This window comes from Chiloscyllium punctatum, chromosome 4 (genome assembly GCF_047496795.1).
Source record: "Chiloscyllium punctatum isolate Juve2018m chromosome 4, sChiPun1.3, whole genome shotgun sequence".
NCBI classification, from domain to species: domain Eukaryota; kingdom Metazoa; phylum Chordata; class Chondrichthyes; order Orectolobiformes; family Hemiscylliidae; genus Chiloscyllium; species Chiloscyllium punctatum.
In genome coordinates, this window is record NC_092742.1 from 21,015,882 (window position 1) to 21,036,876 (window position 20,995).

The 20,995-nt window shown below is 41.5% G+C and overlaps 1 protein-coding gene across 2 annotated transcripts in view; it reads right to left on the reverse strand.

Annotated features, from left to right (window-relative positions):
- Nucleotides 1–20,995, reverse strand: part of LOC140476119 (latent-transforming growth factor beta-binding protein 2-like) — a 469,839-nt gene that overhangs the window by 292,753 nt on the left and 156,091 nt on the right. For both annotated transcript variants that reach the window (XM_072568220.1, XM_072568221.1), the window contains exons 6-7: nt 16,960–17,151; nt 14,396–14,682 (exon numbers count right to left, since the gene is read on the reverse strand). In XM_072568220.1, coding sequence (XP_072424321.1) covers nt 14,396–14,682; nt 16,960–17,151 — 479 coding nt within the window. The remainder of the gene's footprint in view (nt 1–14,395; nt 14,683–16,959; nt 17,152–20,995) is intronic.

Here is a 20,995-nt window from a genome sequence, read left to right on the forward strand (position 1 = left end):
CACAAAGTGGTTTAGAAATCTATAACGGCAGATTGAGCTTTATAGCTCTGTGCCACTAGGATATCTGTGTAAATGGAGATCTTTTATTTATAATTTTGTCATTTGAGCAATTGCAGACAGTCCTCTGCTTGGTGGAGCACAAATTTCAAAGGAGTTATCTTGCTGTTGCTGTTCATTATACCAGTCGGTAAAATGTTCACTTGTATGAAAGCTAAGGTGCCTACACAAACCCTTGCTCAAGTCTAGAATTAGTAATACAAAGGGACTTCCATTACACTGTGCTCCAAGGTGTTTTTGCTAAAATTACCCTCGTGCCAAAGACATATGTATCCCATCTGGGAATGCATTTCTTCATGAGGATTGCCAAGGTGTCACTCATTCAGAGTTTGCTTCTTCAGAGCATTCCTTCAACATTATGCTTTCAAAACTCTGGCTGCTCTAAGCCTTCATTAGACCCTTGCATCCTCTATAACAGCGTTACAACTACAATGGTAGACAAGCAGGAGGCTGGAAGAACACAGCAAACCAGGCAGCATCAGGAGGTGGAGCAGTGAACATTTCTCCTGAAGAAGGGTTACACCCAAAACATTGACTTCTCCACCTCCTGATGCTGCGAGACTTGCTGTGTTCTTCCAGCCTCCTGCTTGTCTACCTTGGACTCCAGCATTTGCTGTTTTTTTGTCTTTTACAAATACAAAGAACTGGGTGTAGGTTTGCTCGCTGAGCTGGAAGGTTAGTTTTCAGACATTTCATCACTACTAGGTAACATCATCAGTGAGCCTTGAGATGAAGCACTTGTGGCATGGCCCGCTTTCTATTTTTGTGTTTAGGTTTCCTTGGGTTGGTGATGTTATTTCCTGTGGTGACATTACTTCCTGTTCTTTTTCTCAGGGGGTGGTAAATGGGATCCAGGTCAATGTGTTTGTTGATAGAGGTCAGGTTGGAAAACCATGTTTCTAGGGATTCTTGTGTGTGTCTCTGTTTGACTTGTCCTAGGATGAATGTGTTGTCCCAAAGTGGTGTCCTTCATCATCTGTATGTGAGGATACTAGTGAGAAAGGGTCATGTCTTTTTGTGGTTGATTAATGTTCTTGTATCCTGGTGGCTAGCTTTCTGCCTGTTTGTCCAATGTAGTGTTTGTTACAGTTCTTACAAGGTACTTTGTGAATGACATTAGTTTTGCTTGTTGTCTGTATAGGGTTTTTCAAGTTCATTAGTTGTTGTTTTAATGTGTTGGTGGGTTTGTGGGCTACCATGATACCAAGAGGTCTAAGTAGTCTGGCAGTCATCTCTGAGATGTAGGGGAGAGTGGCTAGGATTTCTGGATGTGTTTGTCTGCTTGTTGCGGTTTATTGTTGACAAATTGGCGGACTGTGTTCATTGGGCACCCATTCCTTTGAATACACTGTATCAGTGATTTTCCTCTGCTCTACTTAGTTCCTCTGTGCTGCAGTGTGTGGTGGCTTGTTGAAATAATGTTCTAATGCAGCTTCGTCACCATAGGAAATGACATCACAAACCCAAGGAAACCTAAACACATAAATAGAAAGCAGGCCATGCTAAACCTCACCTCTGAACAGCTTGATTAGAAAATATCTAAGAACTGTGTTTTGGTCTACTGTGGAGTATTGGTACAGTTCCTATCCTTGGACCAAGAATCATTAAGGCCCTTACAACACAGGAACAGTGAACTAATGTTAGTTATTCCTTCCCCTCCATAAATGCTTGAAATTTGGCTCTTCAAATTAACCCAAAATCTAAGGAATTTGTTTAAATGTTTTAAAAAGAACCACAGATTTATCGAAAATGTTGAGCTAATGACCTCTCACATTCATACTTATCTTTGTGACATTGCATTGAATAATCTTTACATAAATAGCAAACACAGGTGCAAGCTGTCAAAAACATAACACTTTTGAAAAACAACATATATAAACAGCCCCTTGAAACTCAACTGTGCCAATAAATAAACCATCAGCAACAGTTGCATAACATTATACATCAATTTCACCTCATCGTGTTGGCACGGTCAATAAACATCCAGCCAATCTAATCCCATTTCCAGCACTTGGCTTGTAGCCTTGTATGCTATGGAGATTTAAGGATTCATCAAAAAAGTTCTTGTGTCTTGAGAGTTTCCACCTCGAACATCCTTTTAGACAGGGAGTTACAGATAGTCACAACTCTCTGGGTGAAAAAAATTCTCACATCCTCTATAAGCCGCCTGCTCCTTACCTTAAAACTGGTCCCATGGTTATTGACCCATCTACTAAAGAAAAAAGTTACTCCTTATCTACCCTGTCTATGCCCCCCAGAACACTGTACCCCTTAATCAGATCCTTCCTTGCCTTCTCTGCTTGAAGAAAAACAATCCCAGTCTCTCTGTAGAGCTGAATCGTTTCAGTGCACGCTACATCCTGGTGAATTTCCTCTGCACTTTCTATTTGGGGCAGCATAGTGGTTAGCACTGCTACCTCACAGTGCCAGAGATGTGGGTTTGATTCCACCTTCAGGCAACTGTCTTTGTGGAGTTTGCCCATTCTCCACATGTCTGTGTGGGTTTCCTCTGGGTACTTCATTTTGGGTTGGTTAGCCATGCTGAAATTGCCCATAGTATCCTGGAATGTGCAGGTTGGGGAGATTGGTCATGGGGAGGCGCAGGGTTACTGGGATAACATTGGAGGGCTGGATCAGGGTTGGATGCTCTTCCCAGGGTCAGTGTGAACTTGATGGGCCAAGTGTTCTGCTTCTAAACTGTAGGGATTCTATGATTCTACTGTAAATCATATCTTTCCATTAGTATGGATCCAGAACTGGAAACAGTTCTCCAGCTATGACCTTACTAGTGATTTCTACAGCTCCATCATAACCTTCTTGCTCTTGTATACAATGCCTCAACTAATTGAGCCACTTACCATGCTGTTTCCAGGGATGGCGGGACTGACATACAAGAGGAGATTGACTGAGTTAGGATTGTTTTCACTGGAGTTCAGACAAATGAGGGGAGATCTCAGACATTTTTAACATTCTAACAGGACTAGACAGGTAGATGCAGAGAGGATGCTCCCAATGGAGGGTGTATCCAGAACCAGGCGCCACAGTCTGAAGATTTGGGGTGGACCATTTAGGATGGAGATGAGGAAATATTTCTTCACCCGGACAGTGATGAGCCTGTGGAAATCATTACCACAGAAAGTAGTTGACGCCAAAACATTGAATGTATTCAAGAGACGGCCAGATATAGCACTTAAGGCAAATGGGATCAAAGATTAGGCTATTCAGTTGGATGATCAGCCATGATGATGATAAATGGTGGAGCAGGCTCAAAGGATCGAATGGCCTCCTCCTGCTCCTTACTTCTATGTTTCCATATCTTCTTAACTACCTGATCAACTTGACTGACTGTCTTCAAGGATCTATGGAAATGCACACCAAGGTCCCTCTGTATTTCAAAGGTTCTAACATTTAATGTGTATTTCCTTAATTTGTTCGTTCTCCCAAAATGCATCACCGCACACTTCCACTTGCACGTAAGGGAAGATGACTGGTGCAGAACTCAGTGCTGAAGAGCCAACTCAACAGGTACCCATTCAGTTTTTGGTCTCAAATTTTTCAAGCATCAAGTTTCTTGATTGTAGAGAAGTTATTACAGAAGAGAAAGTTAATTGTGTAATTAATGAGATGCTTATGCTTGTTAATAGGCTAACTGTATATGATGTTGAAATGGTGATCTCACCCTCTAAGAATTAAATTTTGGACTGTTCTTTTGTGACAGCAAGAATCTGATATTTGGAATCTCACCCAATTAATTCATCAGCCATTAATTAGCTGCCATTGTTCCCATGACCACAATAGAGGGGAAAGACTTGCCCTTAATTCTATAGAGTCTATCTTAGAAGAAGTTCAACTCACAGGAACATCTTTGGTGCAACTGCAGTTACATATTCAACTGCTGGGCTAATGAAGAATGAAGACTGACAAAGTTAATTATTACATGACATTATATTGGACAATCTCTAAATAACTTGCAAAACCAGGTGCAAGTTGTGAAAAACAACATTTCTGAAAAACAAAATGCATAAAGAATGCCCCTTGGTACTCAACTGCGCCAATAAATTAAACCATCTGCAACTGTCATATAACATCATACAATAATTTTGTTTACATAATTTCTATACCAATCTGTTCAGAGATGCTATTCTACATCTCCAGAGCAGCTAGGACTTGAACCTAGGTCTCTAGTTTCAGAGGTAGGGTCACAGTCATTATACCATGACCCCTAGTAAGTTTGTTTAAGTTAGATTGTGTGACCCTGAGAGCCTGACCTCCAAATGAAATAGGAACGGAGTCAGGCCATTTGTCACCTTGAGCCTGTCCCATTATTAGACATGTTTACAGCTAATCCAACATTCCCCACATCCACTTTCCTGCCTTTTCTCTGTAACCCTGTTATCCATTATCCATTATCCAGGAGAAACAAATTGAAAGGGGAAATAATAAAAGTTCCTACTTTTATGTGAAGTAACACCAAAACATAGACATCACCTCATGGATTAGTTTACTCACTGCAGTGCAAAGTTTACACATGCAATTCAGAATAGCCTTTGTCAATGGGATGAATCGTGCCATATTTTGGGAAAGTACAAATTTTGTCAAGTTTCATGGAGGGATTTCTTTCTCCATGAGATCCAGAAAGTTTTCTCACACTGTTATCCTAAATTTACCTTGTTAAATAGATACCACACTGAAGTACTGAAGCGGAGGGACCTCGGGGTTCATGTGCAGAATTCGCTGAAGGAGGCTAGTTGAAACAAATGTTAAGGCAGCTTTTTGGATCCTTGAGTTTATAAGTAGAGAGATAGAGTATAAAAGTAAGGAAGTGATGATACACCTGTACAAATCATTTGGCAGACCACATTTGGACTATTGTGTTCAGTTCTGGCACCTTAAGACATAGAATATTACAATGCAGTACAGGCCCTCCAGCCCTTGAAGTTGCACCGACCTGTGGAACAAATCTGAAGCCCACCTAAACTATACTATTCCATTCTTGTCCATATGTTTATCCAATGACCATTTAAATGCACTTAGAGTTGGCGAGTCTACTATTGTTGCAGGCTGTGTATTCCATACCCTTGCTACTCTCTGAATAAAGAAACTACCTCAGACATCTGTCCTATACCTATCACCCCTCAATTTAAAGCTATGTCCCTTTGTGCTAACCATCACCATCCGAGGAAAAAGGCTCTCACTATCCACCCTATCTAACCCTCTGATTATCTTATATTAGTTAATATATATCTACTTATATATCAATACCAGGTTTATATCAATTAAGTCACTTCAAAACGTTCTTCTTTCTAATGAAAACAGCCTCACATTCCTCAGGCTTTCCTCACAAGACCTTCCCTCCTTACCAGGTAACATCCTGACCCCTTTTCAAAGCTTCCACATCCTTCCTAATATGCGGTGACCAGAACTGTACACAATACTCCAGATGCGGCCTAACCAGAGTTTTGTACAGCTCAAGCATGGCCTCATGGCTCCAAAACTCAATCCCTCTACCAGTAAAAGCCACCACACTGTATGCCTTCTTAACAACCCTATCAACCTGGGTGGCAACTTTCAGGGATCTACGCACAAGGACACCGAGATCTCTTTGCCCATCGACACTACGAAGAATCTTACCATTAGCCCAGTACTCTTTATTCCTGTTGCTTCTTCCAAAGTGAATCATCACACACTTTTCGACATTAAACTCCATTTGCTACCTCTCAGCCCAGCTCTGCAGTTTATCTATGTCCCTCTGTAACCTGCAACAGCTTTGACACTATCCACAACTCCACTGGCCTTAGTGTCATCTGTAAATTTACTAACCCATCCTTTTACACCCTCATCCAGGACATTTATAAAAATGACAAACAGCAGTGGCCCCAAAACAGATCCTTGAGGTACAGCACAAGTAACTGAACTCCAGGATGAACATTTCCATTCAAACACTACCCAGTGTCTTCTTTCAGCTTGTCAATTTCTGAACCTTATTTAAGGTAGGAAGTTAAAACCCTGGAGAGATCACAAAGGGGGTTTACTAGAATGATAGCAGGAATGAGGGATTTTAAATACAAGGAAAAAAAAATAGAGAAATTGGGCTTATTCTCCTTGGAGCAGAGAAGGTGAAGAAGTAACCTTATTGAGGTGTTCAAAATTATGAACAATTTTGACAAGAGACAGGAAGATATTCTGTGGATATTAGTTTGTATGTTATTAATGTTATGAACCAGGTCAGACCCCCAGAAAACATTTTCAGAAGGTAGCCTAGACCCTAACTTTTTCTTATTTTAAAGGTAGATGTGGAGGGGATATTCCAGGTGTGATGCAGCTGGTCAAACCACTCCGCTTTAAGTAAAACAGAATTTATTTAAACACAATGGTTCAAACATCTGTTGAACTGTGGAACTTTGTTTTCACTGTAGCTGCTTCCCCGTGATGAGTAGTTTCTGACTGCCTGCTTAAAAAAAAACTAGAAAAAATCCTGAATTGACTGAGCTGGCTACTCCCCTGCGATTGTTGAAGTAGTCATTTCCAGACATATTGGCACTTCTGCCTTTGCGAACCCTCTTGAAAAAAAACAAGGACTAAACAACCTTGTTAAAGGGGCAGCATAATCACAGTAACTAGCAGTCACAATTTCAAGATTGTCAGCAAGAGAGCTAGGAGTGAGTGGAAGAAAAACTTTGTTTGGTATGCTTGCCTTTATTGGTCATTGCATTGAGTATAGGGGTTAGGAGGTCATGTTGCAGCTGTACAGAACATTGGTTAGGCCACTATTGAAATATTGCATGCAATTCTGATCTCCCTGTTACAGGACAGATGGTGTGAAACTTGAAAGGGTTCAGAAAAAAATTGCAAAAAAATGTTGCCAGAGGGTTTGAGACATTGGGAGAGGCTGAATGGACTGCGGCTATTTTCCCTGGAGCATCAGAAGCTGAGGGGTGACCTTATAGACATTTATAAAATCATGAGGGGCATGGATAGGGTAAATAGACAAGCTCTTTTCCCAGGGTGTGGGAGTCCAAAACTAGAAGCCATATGTTTAAGGTGAGAGGGGAAAGATGTAAAAGGGACTTAAGGGACAGCTTTTTCACACAGAGGGTGGTACAGCGATGGAATGAGTTGCTTGAGGAAGTGGTGGAGGCTGGTACAATTACAACTTTTAAAAAGCATCTGGATGGGTATATGAATAGGAAGGATTTAGACGGATATGGGCCAAATGCTGGCAAATGGAACTAGATTTATACAGGATATCTAGTCAGCATGGATGAGTTGGGCTGAAGGGTCTGTTTCCATGCTGGATATCTCTATTACCCTATGACTTGACTGAGATTTGTTAGGATTTGGAATATGCTGTCTGGGAAGGTGGTGGAGGTGGATGCCACAGGAACATGCATAAGAAATCTGGGTATATATTTGATAGTGATGAAGTTAGAGGTCTATGGAGATGGAGACGGGAGAATGGGACTAGTTGGGTAGCTCTTTTGGGAGCTGGTACAGACATGATGGATCGAATAGCCTCCTGTTACATTGTAAAAATCCATGCTTCTGTTCGAATGATTCTAAAAGGCAAATTAAGATATCGTGCACCTGTTAACTCCAGTTGAGAAGGCAAGGCAAAGCAGGGAAACTGAATATCCAGGTCAGCACTGAATGAGTGAGCCACTATGAGAATAAGCATGCAACCCTTGATGCAGCATGGTCCATTTGGCAAAATGGGTGTCTGTCCAAGTGCACACAGCCTTCCAATAAGAATTACTGACACACCCCAAAGTGCAGTCTGATAGCATCGTGGCATACTATAAGTGGATTGGAGGTATATTGTCATTGACACGCTGGCACTATTGGATACCAACTTCTATAGTTGCAGGATGCGGGCGGTTGCTGCCCCGGTCTGTGCCCTGAGGCCTTGGTACCAGGTGTGAAAGATGGAGCTCTGAAGGAGCAAGCAGTGAACTGGAGTCCTACTCCGTACTCTCAAGGAGAAAGTGAGGACTGCAGATCAGAGTCAAGAGTGCGGTGCTGGAAAAGCACAGCAGATCAGGCAGCATCTGAGGATTAGATTAGATTCCCTACAGTGTGGAAACAGGTCCTTCAGCCCAACCAGTCTACACTGACCCTCCAGAGAGTAACCCACCCAGACCCATTTCCCTTTGACTAATGCGCCTAGCACTATGGCCAATTTAGCATGGCTAATTCACCTGACTTGCACATCTATGGACTGTGGGCTAGGAGGAAACCCACACAGAAACCCTGAGGCTGGAATTGAACCTAGGACCCTGGTGCTGTGAGGTAGCAGTGCTAACTACTGAGCCACCGTGCCACTCAGGGATCAGGAGAATCAACATTTCGGACATAAGCCCTTCATCTGACTTTCATGTCGGGAATTTTCAAAATGTGTTTAATCCCTGACTTGGTAAAATTGATGAGCTAAGATTAGATAATGATCCTAGTTACCAGGAATGATAACCCTAGTTACTAGTGTCATTGAAGCACAGAATTGTTAGATCAAGAATGACGCCATTCAGCTCATCTTTCCTGCACTCACTCGATTACTAGAGCCAATCTTCTTTTGTTCTATAACCCTGCAAACCATTTCTATCCAATGCTCTCTTGCACCTACCTTCACTATATTTCCAGGCAGTGCATTCCATAACCTAACTACTCGCTGTGTGAAAAAGTTTGTTTTGTTTCTCATATCACTGTTCCTTCAATTACACATCATTTTAAATCAATGCTCTTTCATTTTGAATCCATTTCCAAGCAGGAACAGCACCTCCTTATCTACTCTATTCCCACCTGCTCATGATTTTGCAAACTTCTATTAAATCTCCTCTTGGCCTTCCCCTCTCTAAAGAGAACAGTCCCAACCTCTTCAATCGATCCTCAAAATGGCAGTTTCTCATTCCTGCCTCAGGGTAGCAGCCACCCACGCCCTGTATCTACAGATGTTGGTATCCAATAGGTATCCAACCGGTCAATAACAATATGGTGTACCTCCAATCCACTTATAGTATGCTATGATACTATCACTCTGCTCTTTGGGGTGCGTCAATAATTATAAAATAGGATTATATAAATCCTCTTGCAGCTCAATAGTGGGAATCTCATCTCAATGTGCAAAACTAGGTTGGAAAATGAGACTTCTCACGACCAGCATCAGGAGGTGCAGGACTTCTCATGCAATTCTCCCAACTTTCTCACTATGGTCCACATCCTGGTAAGATTCCACCTAATGTGCCTTGCAACACCTCACAGGCATTATGAAGTCTTCAACATTTGAAATTTAAGAATTATCCTCATGGTGCACACTGCAATGACCATAGCATAGCCCGTCAGATCATTTTATTCCACTTAATCCAAAGAGGTCCTCAGCTGGAGTTGTCTATTCATATCCCATTTGACTGCTCTTCTGTGGCAGTTTTCCTTTACAAAATCTTACCCAATGACAATTGATGTCATTGTTCTGGTCATGTTGTGAGGATTCTCCCAAACCCCTGCACTTAACGATAGGGCACTCTTAGAATTACCAGGAACAATCATAAATAATGTTTACAGCCACAGGATGGTGTACAGAGCAAATCAAACAGAAGGAACCACAAGCTAAACTTGAAGAAGCAAACAATAATCAGTGTGAGAATTGGGACTCCCTATCTGAGGATGCTCAGGATCCAGATCTCTGGTTTAAAAGTGAAAATGATGGATTGGGAAGAGTTTATGGCACAATGTAATATTACTCAAGTAATTCAGACACTCAGGTCAATGCTATGGGATCAAATGATGCAAGTCCTGCCAATGGCAACCAGTAAAGTTTAAACTGGTTGTTATAAAAGCCCATCTGGTTCATTAACATGCTTTAGTGAAGAATAGTTTTCATCCTCACCTGGATTGCCTTCAACATGCAAGGTTATGCCATTAGCATTGTGATTGGCCAGATCCTACCTGCCCTCTGAAATGACCCAACAATCCACTCAGATTTGGAATAAATGGGAAATGCTGGTCTTGTCAGTTATGCCTATAGCCCAAGGAGGAATCAAATAATAAATATGTGGAGCCACTAAGAATGTTTCTAAACAAGTTATTTTATGTGAAAATACATGGGACTCTAAGTCTGTACTTTAAGACCAGAAGAAATGGGAACAGGAGTAGGCCATTCAGCCCCTCAATAGGATCATGGCTAATCTGACATCCTGCATGTTCTCTTTCCTGCCCTTTTCCCAAAACACATGATTCCCTGACTGATCAAGGTTCTGTCTACCAGACTCTTAAAAATATTAGATTAGATTAGATTAGATTACTTACAGTGTAGAAACAGGCCCTTCGGCCCAACAAGTCCACACCGCCCCGCCGAAGCGTAACCCACCCATACCCCTACATCTACATCTACATCTACATCTACCCCTTACCTCACACTACGGACAATTTAGCATGGCCAATTCACCTGACCTGCACATCTTTGGAGTGTGGGAGGAAACCGGAGCACCCGGAGGAAACCCACGCAGACACGGGGAGAACGTGCAAACTCCACACAGTCAGTCGCCTGAGGCGGGAACTGAACCCGGGTCTCCGGCGCTGTGAGGCAGCAGTGCTAACCACGGTGCCACCGTGCCGCACCACTCTCTGAGGCAGGGGGTTCCAAAGACTCTCAGCCCTCAGAGAGAAGAAATCCTCATCTCAGTCTTAAACTGGTGCCCCTTTATTCTGAGACTATGCCCTCTGGTCCTAGACTCTCCCATGGTGGGGAAGCATTTCCTTCGCATTTGCTCTGTCAAGTCCCCTGAGAATGCTGTGTATTTCAATGAGAAACTATGATAACGTGCTGAAAGTAATCCAGTCCATCCTGTGTGCCAGCTTCAGGACAACTAAGTATGCAGGTTAACTCAGTGAGCTGGAAGGTTTGTTTTCAGACATTTCGTCACCATGCTAGGAAACATCAGTGAGAGTCTCCGGTGAAGCGCTGGTGGTATGTCCTGCCTCGCTATTTATAGGTCTTGGTTTCTTTAGGTGGGTGATGTCAATTCTGGTTGTTTTTTCAAGAGAAGGTAGATTTCTTACCTTCAGAAACCAAGACCTCTAAATAGAGAGGTGGAATATACCACCCGCGCTTCACTGGAGACTCACACTGATAATGTTATCTAGTATGGTGACAAAACATCTGAAAACAAACCTTCAAGCTTACTTATCATCAACCTGAGCTACAAATCTTCTCAAAAATCACTAACAGGACAACTAACACAGAGGCCCTAAAGACTGTCCTAGCTCCTGAAATGAAGGCTCTGATGATAACTTTATGATCAGAGAAGGCTCTCCATTTCCATTCTCAAAGTTTTAGAAAACTGAATAGTACTTATAATTACAGAGAGTGTCTGAACGCCTTGATAATTTTCAGCTCACCAGAAAGACCAACCTGAGGGTTGTTACTGTACCCTTGCTTAAATCAATAACAGTAATCAGTAATGAGTTTTGAGAAGATTTGTAGCTCAGGTTGAGGTTTTAGATGTAGGTTTGCTCGCTGAGCTGGAAGGTTCATTTTCAGGCATTTCGTCACCCTACTAGGTAACATCTTCAGTGGGCTCAGGTGAAGCAATGCTGAAAATTCCTGCTTTCTATTAATAAATTTGGGTTTCTTCGGGTTGGTGATGTCATTTCCTGTAGTGATGTTATTTCCTGTGGTGAAGTCACTTCCTGTTCTTTTTCTCAAGGTTTGGTAGACAGGGTCTAACACGATGTGTTTGTTGATAGAGTTCTGGTTGGAATGCCATGCTTCTAGGAATTCTGGTGCACGTCTTTGTTTGGCTTGTCCTAGGATGGATGTGTTGTTCCAGTCGAAGTGGTGTCCTTCTTCATCTGTATGTGAGGATACTAGTGAGAGAGGGTCATGTCTTTTTGTGGATAGTTGGTGTTCATGTATCCTGGTGGCTAGTTTTATACCTGTTTGTCCAATGTGGTGTTTGTTACAGTCCTTTCCACAGTAGTTTGTAAATGACATTAGTTTTGCTTGTTGTCTGTGTAAGGTCTTTCAAGTTCATTAGCTGCTGTTTTAGTGTGTTGGTGGGTTTGTGGGCTACAATGATGCCAAGAGGTCTGAGCAGCCTGGCAATCATTTCCAAGATGTCTTTGATGTAGGGGAGAATGGCTAGTGTTTCTGGACGTGTTTTGTCTGCTTGTTTTGTGTGCAGCTGCATCAGAACATTATTTCAACAAGCCAAAACACATTGCAGCAGAAAGGAACTCCGCAGAGCAGAGGAAAATCACATATACCGTGTATTCAAAACTAAAGGTGCCCAATGAACACAGTCTGCTGAGTTCTCAGCAACAAATCCAAACAAGCAGAAAAAAACACGTCCAGAAACCCTAGCCACTCTCCCCTACATCAAAGACATCTCGGAAATGACTGCCAGACTACTCAGACCCCTTGGCATCATTGTAGCCCACAAACCCATGAACACACTAAAACAGCAGCTAATAACTTGAAAGACATTACACAGACAACAAGCCAAACTAATGTAATTTACAAAATACTGTGCAAGGACTGTAACAAGCACTACATTGGACAAACAGGCAGAAAACTAGCTACCAGGATACATGAACACCAACTAGCCACAAAAAGACATGACCCTAATTTACTAGTATCCTCACATACAGATGAGGAAGGACACCACTTCGACTGGGACAACATATCCATCCTAGGACAATCCAAACAAAGACGTGCACCAGAATTCCTAGAAGCATGACATTCCAACCAGAACTCTATCAACAAACACATCATGTTAGACCCTGTCTACCAAACCTTGAGAAAAGGAACAGGAAGTGACTTCACCACAGGAAATAACATCACCACAGGAAATAACATCACAAACCCAAAGAAACCCAAACATATAAATAGAAAGCAGGAATTTTCAGCATTGCTTAACCTGAGGCCCACTAAAGATGTTACCCAGTAGGGTGACAAAATGTCTGGAAATGAACCTTCCAGCTCAGCGAGCAAACCTATATCCAAATGTAATCAGTAACAACCTTGCTTAATCAATGTAAGAAGGATGTGGCAGTGTCAGTGTTGGACTGGGTTGGATAAGGTCAAAAATCGCATGACACCATGTTATAGACCAACAGGTTTATTTGAAACCACTAGCTTTCAGAGTACCTGATAAAGGAGCAGTGTTCCAAAAGCTAGTGATTTCAAATAAACACATTGGACTATAACCTGGTGGCATGTGATTTTTGACAATGTAACAAAAGCAGTAGACATGGGATTGTCAATGGATGCTATTAATAGCAGCGATAATGCATTAAAGTAAGTCCCACACAAGATACTATTCACTGAAATTGAAGCTTATGGAACTGAGGACAAGCCATTAGCCTGTATAGAAGATAGGTTCAGTGGATAGAGGCATAAGTGTACAAATTGACAGTGTGTGACTAGTAGAATCCTTCAGGGGCTGACCAAAACCTCAATTATTCGCTATTTATTAATGACTTAAACCGAATCACACAGCAATATGTCAATGATATAACGATGTGGCATTGCAATTAACTGCACATGGAATATATAAATTTACAATCCTTTTTAAAGAAATATAAGGTTTGGTAATGACAAACAGATTTCGTCTGAGGCAGTTGAAACATCATCCACTTTTGGATGTAAACTGAATGATCAAAATACCTTCAGCTTGCACTCAGTCAGCTTCTAATGAGCAGTGGAGGTGCACAGAAACTAAAGAGTCCTTGTGTGTAGATTGATGAAATTTCACAGCTAGGTTCAAAACATATTCAAAAATGGTAAATAGAATGGTCCTAGTTAGATTGCACCTTGAGTCCTGCAAGTTCTTGACAGCATACATTAGGAAAAGGACACTGGCTTGGAGGGAATGCAACACAGCTCTTTCAGAATAATAGGCTATTGCCAAAAACCAGATCAAAGACTATGAGTAAAGACGACTAAGGGGTTTTGGTCTAGGTTTCTGAACATTAAGAGGAACAGATAGCGACATGGATTGACAAAAACAATTTCTTCAAGCAATTGAATCTGACTAAAGTTTCAAAACATTTCTGGACTTAGAGTGGTGGAAGTTTGGGACTCTCATCCACAAGCAGGAGTTTTTCCTAGGTCAATTGTCAACTTCACACCCAAGACAGAAAGATTTCTGTTAAGAACATCGGAGATATATATGTGACAAACTGCGGTATATGGAGGCAAGCTATAGATCAATTCTGACATTGTTAACTGCAAAACAAAATACAGAGAATAAATAACTTACTGTGATACATGATCAATGTGTTATGAATTGACTTTCTTTATTCCTTATTTTTCTTTTCATTATGCGAGTTACAAATAATACCTTACCTGACCATCAGCTGTTTCCTGAAAGCATCTTCCCACATTCAGAGTTCTGGTTGGTGGTTGTGGTTGTGGTTGTGACTGAGGTTTGGGCTGGCCATTTACATTTCCATTAGCATTAAGCTGTGACCTTTGTTGAACTGAATGGATTGGCTGTTGCTCCTGTGACAGTTTTATGCTGTTCTTGATTGGAGTGTCAGGTACAGTTTTAACTCTTGCCACTTGATGAATCTGCACAGTGGCCTCTGGTGGGTGGTTTACATGAATATTAACCAAGGACGGAAGCATTACAACTGCAGGGAAAATGGAATAACCATTCAATATACTGGAAATTGACGATGCATGTTCTTTCAAACTGTATTATTTTCTTTGCCATCACAACAATAAAGACAGTACTTCAATGCAGAACTTTTCAAAGATTACCTAATAGAAAAAGGACATCTAGTCCACCATATTTGCAGCTCCTCTTCATCTAACAGATCAAAAAGTGGACAATTAAATATGTCAGGAGATTGGAAAGGAGGCACACCGCAAATATTTTGGAAGACCACCTGATCATCTATCTATTCATTTGAACAGAAAACAGTTGTGTTACAGATGTCTTCAAGGGCTCAGTGGTTAGCACTGCTGCCTCACAGTGCCCATCCTCGAGTGACTGTCAAACCATCTACAAAGACAAGAGGTGAATTCTGCTCAGGCAAAACAGGTAAGGGGCCTATGAAAATTATGGTGAACTTACGGTTCTATTTCCAATCTTGCTAAGACCGTGGTTACGTTGCCTGGGTTCTCAGTATAGGTGGAAGTAAGTGAATAGCAAACTAATGTATTTCAGATATGTTTTTGCTTGAGGAGTGGGAAGCAGGGTCTTAAACCTCCTCTCAACTCACGAAAAGCTTGAGATCACAGTGGGTTAGGTAGCATCCACGGAGAGAGAGCAAAGTAAAATTGAGTCTAGATGACTCTTCATCAGAGCTCTGATAGGAGACAGTGAGGCCTGCAGATGCTGGATATCAGAGTTGAGAGTGTGTTGCTGGAAAAGCAACCGAGCACCCGAAACGTCAATTTTCCTGCTCCTCGGATGCTGCCTGACCTACTGTGCCTTGCCAGCAACACACTCTCAAATCAGAGCTCTGGTGAAGAGTCAGCTAGACTCATGTACAGGATGGGCTAAAGTTGATAATATTCAACAGCTACATGATCTGGAATGGGCCTTGTGAACATTCCTGTATGTGCTGAAAACAGCACAATTAACTTGTTTTTCCTGTAGTGGCTGTTTGTTGCACTGTATAAAAGAGAGGGGGAGAGTTTCGTTCTGAGCTATTGGACTTCACCTCAGACTGGGATGGTGAAGGGTGCGAGGAATGAACCTAAGCCTCCAGACCAGCTATTGATTGAGCGGTCCCCGATGGGCAGAAGGGCCTGAGACTTGTTGCTTTTATTTCCTTTTATTTTCCTTTTAGTTTATTACTATAAATGCTGGATTGGGCAGTAGCATTGTGGGGGTGGGGGGGAGGGGTAGGGGCGAAGTTGGGAAGATGAACATATGCAGTGCGAGTACCTAGAAACATAGAATAGAGTCATAGAATCCCTACAAAGTGGAAACAGGCCCTTTGGCCCAACAACTCCACACCGACCCTCCGGAGAGTAACCCACCCAGACCCATTCCCCTACCCTATTATCCAATACTTACACCTGACTAATGCACCTCACCTCCGCATCCCTGAACACTATGGTAAAAACAATGACTGCAGATGCTGGAAACCAGATTCTGGATTAGTGGTGCTGGAAAAGCACAGCAGGTCAGGCAGCATCCGAGGAGCAGTAAAATCAACGTTTCGGGCAAAAGCCCTTCATCAGGAATACAGGCTGAACACTATGGGCAATTTAGAATGGCCAATTCATCTAACCTGCACATTTTGGATTGAGAGATGGAACTGGAGCACCAGGAGGAAACCCATGCAGAAATGGGGAGAATGTGCAAACTTCACACTGACAGTCACTCTGGGGTGGAATCGAACCTGGATAGGAGAGGTACGGTTTAGATATCATAGTCACACTTGCAAAAGAGAGAGAGAGAGAGAAAACTGGTGGTGTTTTAACCAGAGGGTCACCATGCCTCAGACAAGGCGACAGGCTGAGAAGGAGAATCCTTCACGGTAATCTCAGCTGGTGAAGGAATTGAACACACGCTGTTGGCATTACTCTGCTCTGCAAAGCTGCCAACTGAGCTAAACAAAGTCCTTTAAAGAGAATCCAATACCATCTTCTCAAAGGTAAATGGACATTGAAATGTTGCCTTTGCATTTTGAAAATGATATTCCATTATTATCCTGGAAATAGCTAACAGTAATGTAGAGATATGAATGAAATCATATTCAATAGGGGGCAAAATAATTCTATCGACTCAAATTAAACATCTATCTAAAGTGCACAAATTAACAATTTTTTCCACTCGGTGGACCAACTTTGACACTGATTTTAAGGTAAAAACATTGTAACTTATACTAAAATATACAGGTATCTTTTCAATAATGATAACTCAGTGTAATTACAAGAATTTGCCACATTACCTTGTTGGTTCGAAAGAGGCAGAGTATACACAGACTGCGAAACTGATGAACGGACAGGTACTGTCTTTGACACAGTTTGCTTTTCAGGAGGAACCGGAAGGTGGCAGAACTTCCCTGTTGAGTTTGATGGACACCTGCACTTGTCCCTTCCAATGCAGTATCCTCCATTCAGGCAGGGGATCTGGCAGAAATCTATAACACAATTATAAGGAAGTCAGTAATGAGAGCAATTGCTAATTGAATTGATTTATGCACCATTTGTACAATTGATTTCCTACTTGTGACAGCTCACTGGTGTTACTTAAGGGTCAAGAACAGGATGCTTCATGTGTGATTAAGAAACTCTCCTGAAAGATAATTAACAACTACTAATTACCTTTGAATGTTGGCTCCTTAGGAGATGACCTAAGAGACTCTGCTTATTATTTAAAGGTAGTTAACACTATGATACTTAGTTTTTAAGCCCTTTTCCCCGTATTTTTCAATTAAGATTGCTCTGTCAGTTACTTCCCCTTTCCATCTGACCATGAAATTAAAAATAATTAATATCTTACCAATAACCAGGACTGATGCTTTATTACAAAATGTAAAAGGCTTTACAGAGAATCACATATATATTCCTGGTTAAAAACTACCCCAGAACACTGAGAATTTTTATATAGTGTCAATTGTAACAAAGAAGTTCAAATAACTACAAGTCACAAATTACTTGAATGCGAGGCTTTTTCCATCCTGTTTATCTGTTATTAATTTGGTTTTCCTGTTAAGATACTCACTTACTTGCTGCACGTCTTTAGAAAAACTGTCTTAAGGCAAAGATTGAGAGTTCACCTTGCTGGGAACTAACAACGCCAAATTACATGCAAAAGGTAAAATTACTTAAAGTGCTCATATATAGCAGAAAATATTCCATGTTCTACAACGATTTCACCGTCGTTTTACAGACAGTTATGTGGGAAAGAAATTGTGATAGGAAAGATATAAATGGAAAACATATTCTTGAAGAACGAAGCAGAATTGATTGGAAACTGGGAAAACACCCACCGACAGTTAGATGTGAACTTAAGTCAATTGAGTGTAAGAAGAGTTGCATTATTTGGTGCTGTAAGGCATTTGTTTCTAACAATGGGAAGGCATAGGGAGGCATAACTGAGGGATTTCCCTCACCATGGCCCTTAACTCCTTTACTTTTCAAAAAAATTATCTTTGCCTTAAAAGCATTCAATGAGATAGCCTCAACTGTGGGCGGCACGGTGGCACAGTGGTTAGCACTGCTGCCTCACAGCGCCAGAGACCTGGGTTCAATTCCCGCCTCAGGTGACTGACTGTGTGGAGTTTGCACGTTCTCCCCGTGTCTGGTCTGCGTGGGTTTCCTCCGGGTACTCCGGTTTCCTCCCACAGTCCAAAGATGTGCAGGTCAGGTGAATTGGCCATTGCTAAAATTGCCTGTAGTGTTAGGTAAGGGGTAGATGTAGGGGTAGGGGTAGGGGTAGGGGTATAGGTGGGTTACGCTTCGGCGGGGCGGTGGGGACTTGTTGGGCCGAAGGGCCTGTTTCCACACTGTAAGTAATCTAATCTAATCTAATCTAAACTGCTTCACTGAGCAGGGAATTCCATACAGATTCACAACCCTTTGGTTGAAGGAGTTCCTCCTCAACTCAGTCCTGAATCTGTTCCCCTTTATTTTGAGGCAACGCCCCCCTTGTTCTAGTTTCACCCACCAATGGGAATAACCTTCCTGCTTCTAAGTCTTCTATTCCCTTCATAACTTTATCTGTTTCTATAAGATCCCCCCCTTATTCTTCTAAATTCCAAAGTGTATAGTCTCAGTCTACTCAACCTTTCTCAACGCAATTCTCTGAATTCCAGAATCAACCTAGTGAACCTCCTCTGCACCCCCTCCAGTGCCAGTACATCCTTTCTCAAGTAAGGAGACCAAAACTGTACATTGTAACTTCTGCTAGGAGGTCTGAAGTACTATGTTTAAACTGTACTTAAAGCAATGCTTTCTACAATCAGATGTTTCCAGTGAATAAAAACAGGCCATTAATATTAGCTTCACAAGTCGGGGGAAAAGGTCTACACTGTCTTAACATGTCAGGATTAATGTCAGTTGAAGAATGAAGAGATCTTCAGAAGATATGGATTACACTAGAAGACTGATTCAGTGTCAGTCAATTGGTCAACTTCATTGACTAGAATTTACGTCATTTAGACATATCTTACAGAACTCATAGACCACTTCAAGATTGGGTACAAAGCAAAGGATGCACAATATGATTTTTCAATGGGGAGTCAGCAACTGGAATTGTTAAATTGATGATTTCATCAAGCCCCATCAAAATTTCCCAGAAAGATTTGCTAGACAGCTCAAAGATTTAGTGTTGATGACATACAGAAGATTAGGTGTAAGTACAAGGCAATCCTTGCAACTTGACGATTGACATAATCATAATATTGACATACCCAAATATAGCAAGACATTGGGAAAGTGTGGCCTCCTGCCTGCATCAAGGAAATACTCAAATTTCAATCAAGAAAACCTTTAGAAGCAGTTGACTAGATCAAAGGCTGATGCGGCTACAGAGAGCTGATCCTAAATGATCATTCGCAAGGAGTAGCTACAAACTACAATAAAGACAATGTCATATCTCACCACAAGAATTGATCAACAAACTATAACCTGACAAGGAGTGAAACAAAGAGTGATGAATACATCTTCCACACAGTCAATATCATGGAAAATGTCAAACGTTATCACACTGTCCAGAGTGTTTGCAAAAATTCCAATTTTGTTCTAGAAAAACTGATGACTATTCAAAATATACCCAAACACATGGGAAGGCGTGACAAAAAACTTATTAATCCTCTGGCTAACAACTAATCTTTGCCAGATTGTATTTGTTTTTTCAACTTGATGTAGATTCTCTTTGTTAGACATGGTCACTGCTTGCTGCACTGGAGAATTTGTTTTTCGTGAATACATAGAAAACACAACAAAGGAGGGGCAGTTATGGGCCAAATATTCAGAAACGAGACTGGGCAGGTGGAAGGTGTATCAGGAGGGGAACTGTTGAAAATAGTGACCATAACTCAGTTGGATTGAATATGGGCACACAAAAGGGAAAGATGGCTGCTGAACAAAGCACTAAACTAAGGAAAGCCTGATTTTATGAAGATATGAATTGGTCCAAATAGACTGGGAACTATTTGCATTAATTTCTTTTCCAGAGCAGTGGGAGCATTCAAGAAATAACAAATATATTCACGAAATGACAAAGGGTAGGACCAAAACTGGAGAACCTTGGATGTCAAGAATTAAGAATACAAAGCAAAGGCTTACGACTGTTACTGAGGTATCAATACAGCCCTACCGTTCACCATGAAACCCCTCCTTTGATTTGACTTTCCAAAATGCAAGACCTCACACTTATCCATATAAAACTCCATTTTCCATTTCTCAGTCCATTTCCCCAGCTGATCAAAGTCCTGCTGCAATTTCTGATAATCTTCCTCACTATTCACAATACCGCCTATTTTAGTGTCATCTGCAAACTTATTAGTCATGCCTTGTACGTTCTCATCCAAATTATTGATATAGATAACACATAGCAATGGGTCCAGCACCAACCACTGAGGCACTGCAATAGTCGCAGGCCTCCAGTCCCACAAGCATCCTCCCACTGTTACCCTCTGCTTCCTACTATCAAGCCAATTTTGTATCCAACTTTCCAGCTCCCTCTGGATTCCATGCAATCTAACCTTCCAGAGTAGCCTACCATGTAGAACCTTTTCAAAAGCTTTAGCAAAATCCATTCAGACTATGTCTGGCATCCTGCCTTCAACAACCTTCCTAGTCATGTCATCAAAGAACTCGAACAAATTTGTGAGGCATGATCTCCCACTCACAAAGCCATGCTGACTAATCCTAATCAAACCAAATTCATGTAGATCTTATCTCTCAGAATCTTGTCAAGTAACTTATCTCAAGTTCATACCAGATCCCATAAGTCATGACAGAAAAAGTACTGATTCC